The 12,432-nt window shown below is 67.6% G+C and overlaps 1 protein-coding gene across 1 annotated transcript; it reads left to right on the top strand.

Moving 5' to 3' along the window:
- Window positions 1-613: 613 nt before the first annotated feature.
- On the top strand, window positions 614-12,405 carry LAMB2 (laminin subunit beta 2). The gene is made up of 33 exons (XM_079794847.1): window positions 614-732; window positions 809-894; window positions 1,010-1,182; window positions 1,271-1,406; window positions 1,487-1,560; window positions 1,969-2,157; window positions 2,238-2,301; window positions 2,528-2,730; window positions 2,823-2,943; window positions 3,228-3,416; window positions 3,605-3,784; window positions 3,903-4,015; window positions 4,237-4,316; window positions 4,394-4,526; window positions 4,675-4,830; window positions 4,902-5,029; window positions 7,089-7,209; window positions 7,388-7,580; window positions 7,661-7,804; window positions 8,114-8,345; window positions 8,426-8,589; window positions 8,665-8,889; window positions 8,972-9,189; window positions 9,268-9,364; window positions 9,452-9,824; window positions 9,917-10,101; window positions 10,172-10,413; window positions 10,491-10,839; window positions 11,162-11,369; window positions 11,447-11,588; window positions 11,668-11,844; window positions 11,933-12,092; window positions 12,172-12,405. Exons 2-33 carry the CDS (start codon window positions 810-812, stop codon window positions 12,306-12,308), a joined length of 5,391 nt encoding a protein of 1,796 aa, XP_079650973.1. The 5' UTR covers window positions 614-732; window position 809; the 3' UTR covers window positions 12,309-12,405.
- Window positions 12,406-12,432: the final 27 nt, after the last annotated feature.

The raw sequence follows: 12,432 nt of genomic DNA, 5'->3' as shown, positions 1-12,432 counted from the left end.
GGATATACGGCCGTAAGATCTGGATCCGCTCGCTGCTTCTCCGGTTGGTCTGTTGTGGCCACCCAGCACCCATTCCCATGCCCGAACGAAGACCGTGCTTCCCTGCCGGCCTGCTTTAGTGACTGGGGGAGCCGGAGGCCCTGGCACCGTGCCTCGGGCAGCAAGCGGCCTCTCTCCCCATCTCCCTCCCTCCGGCCAGTGTCCTGAGGCTGCCCGCCTTCCTGAATAGGGGGCTGGACGCCCTCGCGCATGCCCTCCCGCTCTCTACTGATGCTGGAGCCCTGGATCTGAAGGCCTAGTTGCTGTTGACCTCCACCTAGGTGACCATGACCCTGAGGACAAAGGCCAGGTTCCCGGGGCCGTTTGAAGTCTCAGACCAGACTCCTAGCCTTGGCTCATGCCGTGGCCCTCATTCAGTGCACCCCCTGACCACAGTGTCCTGAAGCCCCCAGCACCCCGCTTCCCCCTTGCTCTGCCGAGGTCTGGGCATCAGGACTCAATAAAAATTTGTAGCTGAGCTGACCCTGGTCTGGTTTCTAGAATGAGGGTCTTTTGCAGAGCGGGGTGGGCGGGAACCTCTGCACGGGGTTGCGATCCTGCCCGAGATCCACTCCATGCTTTCCTTCCTGCCTCGGTTCCCAACTTTGCTCAAAGTCGCCAGACTCCCAGCCAAGTGGAGGGACCTCCGGACCTGACCGAGTGGAGACTCAGCCTCGGACCCTCACGGGCAGGGTCAGCACGGGACCTCGGGGGAGGGTGCGGGCGGGCACGGCCCCAGACCTCTCATACCTACTCCCCTGCCCTCCAGGATGGAGTGGGCCGCAGGGAACCGAGGGAGGGACCCGCGGGGACAGCCGGGGCCCTGGGAGCTCGGCGTGGGCCTGCTGCTGAGCGGTGAGAGGCCTGGTGAAGGCTGGGGGTTTGGGGATGGGATGGCGGGGCTGGGGGGAGCCAGCCCTGGGGCCACCGCCTGGGGAGCACCGTGCAACAGGCTGACCCCTGTTCCCAGTGCTGGCCACCTCCCTGGCCCAGGCCCCAGTTCCAGACGTGCCGGGCTGCTCTCGGGGAAGCTGCTACCCTGCCACGGGGGACCTGCTGGTGGGCCGAGCGGACAGGCTGACGGCCTCCTCCACCTGCGGCTTGCAGGGCCCCCAGCCCTACTGCATCGTCAGTCACCTGCAGGTGCCGCTGGGCGAGGGCTGGGGGCCGAGTCCCATGGGGCTGGCACCGGTGCGACCCTGACCCTGACCCTGACCCTGACCCAACTCAGGATGAGAAGAAGTGCTTCCTGTGCGACTCCCGGCACCCCTACTCCGCTAGAGACAACCCAAGCAGCCACCGCATCCAGAATGTGGTTACCAGCTTTGCACCACAGCGCCGGGCCGCCTGGTGGCAGTCAGAGAATGGTGAGGCCATGGACGGGGCACGGGGTGAACAGGGCTGCCCACCAGTGGCCTTGGCCCCTGACCTCCACCTCCTGCCCCAGGTGTCCCTGCGGTCACCATCCAGCTGGACTTGGAGGCTGAGTTCCATTTCACGCACCTAATCATGACCTTCAAGGTGCCAGCATGCCTGGGAGCCTGCTTGAACCCCTGCTTGGCTCGCCTTTGCCCCTGAGCAGAGTCCCCGCCCTCAGCTCCCCCGAACTCAGATGCTGAGCTCTGGCTGCGTGGGCAGCTCCTTCCCCTCACACCTTCCATTGCCTTCCGCCTCCACGCTGTCCTGACCCCAGGCTGGGCCTGGCGCTGCCTCCCTGGGCCCCACGACCCTGAGCCGACCCCCTCGAGGTGGTTACCCTCCCTGGTCATGGCTTGGCTCCCTCTGGTCTTCCCCACCTGTCTGTGGGCTGCTTGAGGGCAGGGCCCAGTCCGGCAGAGCTCTTGATGGGCCTGGGCTGGACCCGGGTGCTGGGGCCCTCTGATCAGCCATACACCCCCCACCCCCCCCACCCCCCCACCCCGCCCACAGACGTTCCGCCCGGCCGCCATGCTGGTGGAGCGCTCAGCAGACTTCGGACGCACCTGGCACGTGTACCGCTATTTCTCCTATGACTGTGCCGCCGACTTCCCGGGAGTCCCGCTGGCCCCCCCACGGCGCTGGGATGACGTCGTCTGTGAGTCACGCTACTCAGAGATCGAGCCGTCCACTGAAGGCGAGGTGCGGCCGGATCCGGGCTGGGGCCGGAGGGGGCGGCCTGAGGGCAGGTCAGCCTCTCTGATGACCCCGCGCCCCTCCAGGTCATCTACAGAGTGCTGGACCCTGCCATCCCCGTGCCAGACCCCTACAGCCCGCGGATCCAGAGTGAGTGCTCCACCGGAGGCTGGCACAGCCCGCGTCTGGCTGGGGACTGTGTGGGGCCTCGGTGGCTATTTTGGGTGCTTCCCAGGGCAGGTGCCAAGTCCGATTTAGCTCAGAGAACAGCAGACGGGAGGTCTCCCCAGGTGACCTTGGCTGCTGCCGCCCCTGGGGGAGTCTGGGGCAGGGAAAGCCTGCCTGGCCAGCTGGCCCCCGCCCTTCCCGCACTCAGACCTGCTGAAGATCACCAACCTGCGGGTGAACCTGACCCGGCTCCACACGCTGGGCGACAACCTGCTGGACCCCCGGCGCGAGATCCGGGAGAAGTACTACTACGCCCTCTACGAGCTGGTGGTGCGCGGCAACTGCTTCTGCTACGGACATGCCTCGCAGTGTGCGCCCGCCCCAGGGGCACAGGCCCACACGGAGGGCATGGTGAGGAGCGCCGCTGGCTGGGGGCGGGGCTGGGGCGGGGCAGGTGCGGGCACGGCTGGACGGTGCTGACCGCGGCCCGGCCTCCCTCCCAGGTCCATGGCGCCTGCACCTGCAAACACAATACGCGCGGCCTCAACTGCGAGCAGTGTCAGGACTTCCATCACGACCTGCCCTGGCGCCCGGCCGAGGACGGCCACAGCCACGCCTGCAAGAGTGAGTGGAAGCCCGGCCGCGGGCCTGGGAGCTCTAACCCAGAGCCGATGGGTGATGGGCAGGCCCGGAACGCCCAGGCTGTGTCCGAGGGTACCCAGCCTTGATGCCCCGAGGACTCCCCCGCCCTCCTGACCATCTGCTCTGGGCAGGGACCCCGTGTGGTGCTGAGGCCTTCGAGCCCCTCAGCCCCCTGGCCTTGGGAGGGACCTGAGGTGGCACTAGGGCCTCTTATACCCTTACACGTGGGACACGGTCCCTCATGCCCTCTCCTCCCCTCCCCCAAGAGTGCGAGTGCCATGGGCACACCCACAGCTGCCACTTCGACATGGCCGTGTACCTGGCATCTGGCAACGTGAGTGGAGGCGTGTGCGACGGATGTCAGCACAACACCGCTGGGCACCACTGCGAGCTCTGCCGACCCTTCTTCTACCGAGACCCCGCCAAGGACCTGCGGGACCCGGCCGCCTGTCGCCGTGAGGCGGGGCCTGAGCGGGGGAGGCCGCCGTGCCGGGTGGGAGCTGGGGAGCTGGACTGCTATCAGGTGGCAGGGATGGGGGGGCATAGGTGAAGCCAGGCTGGGAATCGGGGGGCGGGGGAGGTGCCAGGTGAAGGGTGCTGGGCTGGTGTGGAGAGGGTGACCTTGCCTTCCTTTTGCCCTCAGCCTGTGACTGTGACCCCATGGGCTCCCGAGACGGTGGGCGCTGCGATCCCCATGACGACCCCGCACTAGGGCTGGTCGCGGGCCAGTGTCGCTGCAAAGACCACGTGGTGGGCCCCCGCTGCCAGCAGTGCCGGGACGGCTACTTCGGGCTCAGCGCCAGCGACCCCATGGGCTGCCAGCGTAGGTGCTTCCTGCCCTACTCATGCTGACCTTAACCCTTGACCTCTGACTCTTGACCCCCCTGAACACAAAGTGCTCCCCAGCTCCCCAGAGGCTGACGGGTCTCCTTCCCCTGCAGGGTGTCAGTGTGATGCCCGGGGCACAGTGCCTGGGAACACCCCATGTGACCCCAAGAGTGGAACCTGTTTCTGCAAGCGTCTGGTGACTGGACACGGCTGCACCCGCTGCCTGGTGCGCCTGGAGGAGGCTGGGGTCGGGGGTCAGCACTTAGCCTCAGGGCAAGGGTGAAGGGGCGGTGTCCGCGCCCACCACGTGGGGGTGCTGAGCGCTGAGGGTCCGTCCTGGCTAAGAGGCAGGTCTGGGAGGCGAGAGGCAGGGCTGAGAGCCATCATTGGAATCTGGGGGTGGCGAGGGGGTCTGTTCCTGGCCCCCAGCAACCTCCTCTCCCCCAGCCTGGCCACTGGGGCCTGAGCCACGACACGCTCGGCTGCCGGCCCTGTGACTGCGACGTGGGCGGCGCCTTGGACCCTCAGTGAGTGCTGGTCAGGGGCTCCGGGCGGGGGGAGGGGGGGGGCCGGAGGGAGGGTCTCTGATGGCCGTGCTCCGTAGGTGCAGCGAGGCCACGGGTCAGTGCCACTGCCGCCCCCACATAGTGGGGCGCCGTTGTGACCAGGTGCAACCCGGCTACTTCCGGCCCTTCCTGGACCACCTGACGTGGGAGGCTGAGGACACGCGGGGCCAGGTAGGGGCAGTGGGGGGGGCAGGACACGAGAGCAGGGGCGCTGGGGCCTTGTGCGGGCTGGGTGTCGGCTTCGGGCAGGGCCTCAGCTCGAGGGCGGGGCCGGGGCGCCGGGCTGGCAGAGCGGCGAGCCCACAGCCGGTCTCCGCAGGTGGCCGTGGTGGAGCGCCTGGCCGTCCCCGGGGGCGCCCCCTCCTGGACGGGCCTGGGCTTCGCGAGGCTGCGGGCAGGCCAGGCGCTGGACTTCCTCGTGACCTCTGTGCCCAGAGCCATGGACTACGACCTGCTGCTGCGCGTGGAGCCCCAGGTCAGACCCCTGTTACTGCCCCGGAGCTGCGCCTCGGGTGGGAGCGCCTCCCTCACTGTCCTGTCCCCCAGGTCCCCGAGCAGTGGGCGGAGCTAGAGGTGGCCGTGCAGCGCCCCGGGCCCGTGTCTGCCCGCAGCCCCTGTGGGCATGTGTTGCCCAAGGACGACCGCATCTCAGGGACGCTGCAGCCAGACGCCAGGTGAGGGCCGGATGGCTGGCCCGCGGATGGCAGCCCCTGGGGGGGCTGGAGGCCGGCCCCATGCCCCCTGTAGGGCTCCCAGAGGCCCTCACTGCCCTTCACTGGCCCCTCGTCCGCGTGCTGCTCCCAAGCGCTGTGTGCCGGGCGCTGTGGGCATGGCCCTGGTCAGAGGAAGGAAGTGGCAGAACAAAGGCAGCTCTCCCGGGCAGGGCTCTGAGTTCCAGCGGCGGGACAGGAACGCAGGGAAGCCGTGCCCCCTGCGGGGACGCCCGGAAGGAGGGCACTGAGCACCAGCAGCTGCGCCTGAGCTGGTTGCCGTCTCGTTACATTTTGTTGGTTTTTCGTTTGTCTGTTTGTTTTATATGTTTTTTATTGATTTCAGAGAGGAGGAGAGGGGGAGAGAGAGAAACATCAATGATGAGAGAGAGTCATCAACCGGCTGCCTCCTGCACGCCCCCCACTGGGGATCGAGCCCACAACCCGGGCACGTGCCCTGGACCGGAATCGAACCCGGGACCCTTCGGTCCGCAGGCCAATGCTAGGGCTGTCTTATTACATTTTGGATGGTGTTTTTTTTATGTCTACTTTTTCGCCACTTCTTTTTAGACATTTATCACGTAAATATTCAAATAGACACCGAAGCAGAGAGAATGGCCTAATGAACCTGGCTGGACCCATTGTAGACATGTTGCCAACCATGACTTGTGCTGCACAGAGACCCCCGGGCTGAGTGGAGAGGAGACGTAGGGGCCGCGGTGACGCTGGAGGCCCGGGGCAGTGGGTGGGCTGAGTGGCAGGGGCTGGACAGAGGCGTAGCAGTCGTGGTGGCAAGAAGAGCAAGGCTCGGGAGGGTCCGAGCGGCAGAGCAAAGGGTTACCATGTGGCGGGGAGGGGTGGACGGTGGAGGTGACTCTGCGCTTTGGGTCTGGGCGTCGGGATGGGGATGGGTTGTTTACTGAGGCGCAGACCTGGGAGGAGCAGTTCTGAGGTCTCAGGCCCCGGCAGCAGGCCGGGGGTGGTGGGGGTTCGGTTTCTCGCGTGGCGGGGAGGGCTGAAGTAGGAGATGTACATTTGGGACATGTCACTAAAGAGATGGGTTTAGAGCCACCAGCGTGGCTCAGGGGTTGAGCACCGACCTAGGAACCAGGAGGTCACGTTTCGATTCCCAGTCAGGGCACAGGCCCGGGTTGTGGGCTCGATCCCCAGTGTGGGGCGTGCAGGGGGCAGCCAGTTGATGATTCTCTCTCATCATGGATGTTTTTCTCTCTCTCCCTCTCCCTTCCTCTCTAAAATCCATAAAAATATATATTTTTTTAAGAAGAAAAAAAAAAGAGATGGGTTTAGATGAACCCACCAGAGGAAGGCAGGAAGGCCGGAGCCAGGCTTCGGGGACCCTCGTGTTAGGCAGCCGGGGAGGAGCCGGGGAGGAGGGGGAGCAGGAGTGAGGCAGGTCCCGGAGCAGAGGCGAGGAGCACATCTTGGGGAGGAAGGTGCGCTGACCTCATTGCTGCTGAATGTGAGCAGATAAGACGCGGCCGTGGCTGCGGGGCTTGGCTACGCGGAGGTCATTGGTGGCCTGGCCACATGCCTGGAGAAGGCCTGTTGGGACAGTAACGCCACTGGAATGGGCGGCTCGAGCGTGGAGGCAGGACCGTAGTAAAATTTCAGGAATGTGTGGGCAGGAGAGCAAAGACATGCTCAGCTGGGGGACACAGGGGTGCGGGGGGGCTGCAGGGGCATGGCGGGCCCTGGTGTGGTCTGCAGCCGGATGGGATGACCCAGGAGAGAGGGGCAGGGGAAGTGATGCCGCCGTGGTGAAGAAGAGCAGAGGTTGGTGGCGGAGGTCAAGGTCAGCGCAAGTGTGAAGAGGCCAGAGGGTTGCGAGGTTGTATGGAGGGCTTCTAGCGAGACTGCTCTGCGCAGGCGTGTGACCCCAGCGAGGAAGACACGCAGGACCCTCCGTCGGCCTGCCCAGCTGCTGCTCTGTATGTGGGGGCGGGCCCAGGATAGTGGGTACGGGACCCTGGGTGACTCCCACGCCTGACCTCCGCGCCCCCAGGTCCACGGTGCTGCCCAGGCCTGTCTGCCTGGAGCCTGGCGTCTCCTACAAGCTGCAGCTGAAGCTGCTGAGAACAGGGGGGCGTGCCGAGCCCGAGGCCCCCAGCCTGCTCATCGACTCGGTGAGCAGTCCCCTCCCCGCCAACCAAGATGGCCAGGCCCCTGGGAGGGACCCAGAGTGGTGGCCGGATGGGAGGAGCCGGGCAGAAGAGGCGGCCAGTGCGGCCACCTCGGTGATTGGCAGGCGGTACCCTCATGGCCCTGAGTCCGAACCTCGTCCGGCCCTGCCCACCTCCGCAGCTGGTGCTGCTGCCTCGGGTCCTGGTGCTGGAGATGTTCAGTGGCGGTGACGCATCGGCCCTGGAGCGCCGGGCCACCTTCGAGCGCTACCGCTGCCACGAGGAGGGCCTGGTGCCCAGCAAGATGCCTCCCTCTGAGGCCTGCGCCCCGCTCCTCCTCAGCCTGTCTGCCCTGCTCTACAACGGCGCCCTGCGTGAGTGTCTGTGGTGCGGGGGTAGGGGCACGGCGCAGGTGGGGGCCCCTCTGACTCCGCCCTGCACCCCCTCCCCACAGCCTGCCAGTGCGACCCCCAGGGCTCGCTGAGTTCTGAGTGCGACCCTCACGGGGGCCAGTGCCGGTGCAAGCCGGCCGTGGTGGGCCGCCGCTGCGACCGCTGTGCCCCTGGCTACTACGGCTTTGGCCCCGCCGGCTGTCAAGGTACCTCCCTCCCTGCCCCTTCCCGACCCACAGTTCAGCCCCGTCGCTGGCTCTCCCTCTCCCTTCCTCCACTCTGCACTGGCCCCCAGCTCTCAGCCCTGGGCCGCCCGAAGTCCTCTGCATCCCCTGACCTCCCACCCGCCCCACCCACACCCCGGCCCCGGCTCAGCCCTGCCTTCCCGCATCCCCTGACCTCCCACCCGCCCCACCCACACCCCGGCCCCGGCTCAGCCCTGCCTTCCCGCATCCCCTGACCTCCCACCCGCCCCACCCACACCCCGGCCCCGGCTCAGCCCTGCCTTCCCGCAGCCTGCCAGTGCAGCCCCGAGGGCTCGCTCAGCGGCCTGTGTGAAGGCACCAGCGGGCAGTGCCCCTGCCGAGCCGGGGCCTTCGGGCTGCGCTGCGACCGCTGCCAGCACGGCCAGTGGGGGTTCCCCAGCTGCCGGCCGTGCGTGTGCAACGGGCACGCGGACGAGTGCGACACCCACACGGGCGCGTGCCTGGGCTGCCGGGACCACACGGGGGGCGAGCACTGCGACAGGTGAGCGGGGCGGGGCGGAGCGGCTGGGTGGGCGGCAGGCCGCGCAGGGACGACACAGCTCCTCCTTCCCCTCCACGCAGGTGCCTCGCGGGCTTCCATGGGGACCCGCGGCTGCCACACGGGGGCCAGTGCCGGCCCTGCCCCTGCCCCGACGCCCCCGGGAGCCAGCGGCACTTCGCGACTTCGTGCCATCGGGATGGGCACTCCCAGCAGATCGTGTGCCACTGCAGGGCGGGCTACACGGGTGAGTGGGTGCGGGCGGGCGCGGGCCGGTGAGGCCGCTGGGCAGGGCACTCACGCCTCCCCTCACTGTGGGCAGGGCTGCGGTGCGACGCTTGTGCCCCCGGGCACTTTGGGGACCCATCCAGGCCAGGCGGCAGGTGCCAGCCTTGTGAGTGCAGCGGGAACATTGACCCCACGGACCCCGATGCCTGTGACCCCCACACGGGGCAATGCCTGCGCTGCCTACACCACACGGAGGGCCCACGCTGTGCCCACTGCAAGCCTGGCTTCCACGGGCAGGCTGCCCGGCAGAGCTGTCGCCGTGAGTGGGGGATGGGCGGGGTGGCCGGGGTGGGGCCCACGGCTCAGGCTCCCCTGACTACTGTCCATCCTGGCTGGCACAGGCTGCATCTGCAACCCGCTGGGCACAGACCCCCGGCAGTGCCCGTCCACGGACCAGTGCAGCTGTGACCCGAGCAGTGGGCAGTGCCCTTGCCTCCCCAATGTCCAGGGCGCGAGCTGTGACCGCTGTGCCCCCAACTTCTGGAATCTTACCAGTGGCCGTGGCTGCCAACCCTGTGCCTGCCACCCCAGCCGAGCCTCAGGCCCCACCTGCAATGAGGTACGGGGCCTCCCGGACCCTGGTGGGTGGGACCAGTGTCCGCCTCAGGCCCTGACCTCTGCCCTGCCCCCACTCCAGTTCACAGGGCAGTGCCACTGCCGAGCTGGCTTCGGTGGGCGAACCTGTTCTGAGTGCCAGGAGCTTCACTGGGGAGACCCTGGGTTGCAGTGCCGCGGTGAGGGGGCCAGCGGGTCCGGGTGGGTGGGGGCCGCCCAGGATGCCCGCCGGCACCTGATAACCCTGTGGCCGCCCTCTCCTGCAGCCTGCGATTGCGACCCTCGTGGGATAGACACGCCTCAGTGCCATCGCTCCACAGGCCACTGCAGCTGCCGCCCGGGTGTCTCTGGCGTGCGCTGTGACCAGTGTGCCCGGGGCTTCTCGGGGGTCTTTCCTGCCTGCCACCCCTGCCATGCATGCTTTGGGGACTGGGACCGCGTGGTGCAGGACCTGGCTGCCCGTACCCGGCGCCTGGAGCAGAGGGCGAAGGAGCTGCAGCAGACGGGTGTGCTGGGCGCCTTTGAGAGCAGCTTCCGGCGCATCCAGGAGAAGCTGGGCACCGTGCAGGGCATCGTGCTCGCCCGCAACACCTCGGCCGCCTCCACCGCACGGCTCCTGGAGGCCTCGGAGGAGCTGCGGTGCGGATGGGCCCAGATGCGTGGGGGAGGGGCAGCGGCCCAGGGGACCGGGGCTGAAGCCTCTACCAACGCCTCCTTCGCCTCTGGCACAGGCGTCAGATCGGGGAGGCCACCGAGCACCTGACCCAGCTGGAGACGCAGCTGACAGATGTGCAGGACGAGAACTTCAATGCCAACCACGCACTAAGCAGTCTGGAGCGGGACAGTCTGGCACTTAACCTCACGCTGCGGCAGCTCGCCCAGCACCTGGACCTGCTGAAGCACTCCAACTTCCTGGGTGCGTTGTTGGCCCGCGGTGCGGGGGCCAGGGCTGGTCTTCAGCTGACTCCTGCCTCTGCCCAACGTAGGTGCCTACGACAGCATCCGCCGTGCCCACAGCCTGTCTGCAGAGGCAGGACGTCGTGCCAACGCATCGGCCCTGGCAGTGCCCAGCCCCGTGAGCCACTCTGCAGGCACCCGGAACCGGACGGAGGTGCTGATGGGTACCCAGAGGGAGGACTTCAACCGCAAGCACATGGCCAACCAGCGGGCCCTGGGGGAGCTCTCTGCCCGCGCCCACGGCCTGAGCCTAACAGGCATAAACGAGCTGGTGAGGCGCCAGGGTGAGGTGGGAGGCGTGGGGTGGCTGCTCCTTCCACGGGGCCCTGACTGTCCTGTGCCTGGCAGGTGTGCGGGGCTCCAGGCGATGCTCCCTGTGCTACGAGCCCCTGTGGGGGTGCCGGTTGTCGGGACGAGGACGGGCAGCCCCGCTGTGGGGGCCTCAGCTGCAACGGGGCAGTGGCCATGGCGGACCTGGCGCTGGGCCGGGCCCGGCACACACAGACAGAGCTGCAGCGGGCACTGGAGGAAGGTGGTGGCATCCTCAGCCAGGTGGCAGAGACCCGTCGGCAGGCCGGCGAGGCCCAGCAGCGGGCCCAGGCGGCCCTGGACAAGGCCAACGCCTCCAGGGGGCAGGTGGAGCAGGCCAACCAGGAGCTGCGGGAGCTCATCCAGAGCGTGAAGGACTTCCTGAGCCGTGAGCCTCCCGCGCGCCAGGCCACGTGGTCGTTCCCCGTGTCTGTGTTTATACCTGTGTTCCCGGGTTCGCGCTTGGGTCGGGACCTGTACTGGACCTGTGTTCATTCATGATCCTGTGTCTGGCCCCTGAGCCCTCGCCCTTTGTGGCCCTCAAGTCCGTGACCCCGAGTCTGTGCCCACATATAGCCCCTGTCCTTGTGGTCACATCCTTATGCCCGTTAGCAAACCCATAGCCCTCGTGCAGCCCCGCGTCCATGCCCCGACACCGTGTCCCCACACCCATGCTGGGAAGGTGTCCCTAAGTCCGGACTGTCCCACAGAGGAGGGGGCCGACCCTGACAGCATCGAGATGGTGGCCACCCGCGTGCTGGAGCTCTCCATCCCAGCGTCCCCTGAGCAGATCCAGCACCTGGCTGGCGAGATCGCGGAGCGGGTTCGGAGCCTGGCCGACGTGGACACAATCCTGGAGCGCACCGTGGGAGACGTGCATCGGGCAGAGCGACTGCTGCAGGATGCGCAACGGGCACGGTCTGACCCCGACCTTGACCCCCATCCTTGGCACCTGGTCCTGATCCTTGCAGGCCCTGATGCCCTCTCTTCCGCAGGAGCCGGGCTGAAGGGGAGAAGCAGAAGGCAGAGACAGTACAGGCGGCACTGGAGGAGGCCCAGCGGGCACAGGGTGCCGCTCAGGGGGCGATCCAGGGGGCAGTGGTTGATACGCAAGACACGGAACAGACCCTGCACCAGGTGTGGTCTCTGGGGCATCCGAGGGCCAAGGTGATGGACACGCCTCTGAGACCTGGTTAACCCTAGCCCCCCACGGCAGGTGCAGGAGAGGATGGCGGGAGCAGAGCAGGCGCTGAGCTCTGCAGGGCAACGGGCTCAGCAACTGAATGGCCTCCTGGAGGCTCTGAAATTGAAACGAGCAGGGAACAGCCTGGCAGCCTCCAGGGCCGAAGAAACAGCAAGCAGTGCCCAGGGTCGTGCCAGGGAGGCTGAGCAGGTAGGCTGAGGCAGAGCCCGCGAGGGGGGAGGGTAGAGGCTGGGTCTCCACTGGGCCACCACCCTGCTCCTGCCCTCCACATCCCCAGCTGCTGCAGGGCCCACTGGGCGACCAGTACCAGACAGTGAAGGCCCTGGCTGAGCGCAAGGCCCAGGGGGTGCTGGCTGCGCAGATGCGTGCAGAGCAGCTGCGGGATGAGGCTCGCGGCTTGTTGCAAGCGGCTCAGGACAAGCTGCAGCGGCTGCAGGGTGAGGACGGGGGCGGGCACCAGAGCCGGGAGTGGGGGGCGCGTGGGAGTGGACCTCGGCTGAGGCCTGCCTCTCTCAGAGCTGGAGGGCACCTACGAGGAGAATGAGCGCGCGCTGGAGGGCAAAGCGGCCCAGCTGGACGGGCTGGAGGCCAGGATGCGCAGCGTGCTTCAGGACATCAACCTGCAGGTCCAGATCTACAACACCTGCCAGTGACCCTGCCGCCGCGCCAGCCCGGCCGGCCGCACAGCGTGCCCTCTGCACGGACCGTTCCCAGCCCGGCCAGGCCCCAATAAACCCGTGTGAACCCCCACTGCGTGGTCTGGACTCATTTGGGGAG

Source organism: Cnephaeus nilssonii (genome assembly GCF_951640355.1).
Source record: "Cnephaeus nilssonii genome assembly, chromosome: 17".
Lineage (NCBI taxonomy): Eukaryota > Metazoa > Chordata > Mammalia > Chiroptera > Vespertilionidae > Cnephaeus > Cnephaeus nilssonii.
The sequence above is the reverse complement of the archived record's forward strand: the minus strand, read 5'-3'. Positions and strand labels throughout refer to the sequence as shown.

Coding starts and splice junctions, on each gene's coding strand:
- LAMB2 (XM_079794847.1), top strand. CDS start 810: ATGGAGTGGGCCGCAGGGAACCGAGGGAGGGACCCGCGGGGACAGCCG. Junction 3,417..3,604: donor GGACCCGGCCGCCTGTCGCC/GTGAGGCGGGGC, acceptor TTTTGCCCTCAG/CCTGTGACTGTGACCCCATG. Junction 4,016..4,236: donor ACGGCTGCACCCGCTGCCTG/GTGCGCCTGGAG, acceptor CCTCTCCCCCAG/CCTGGCCACTGGGGCCTGAG.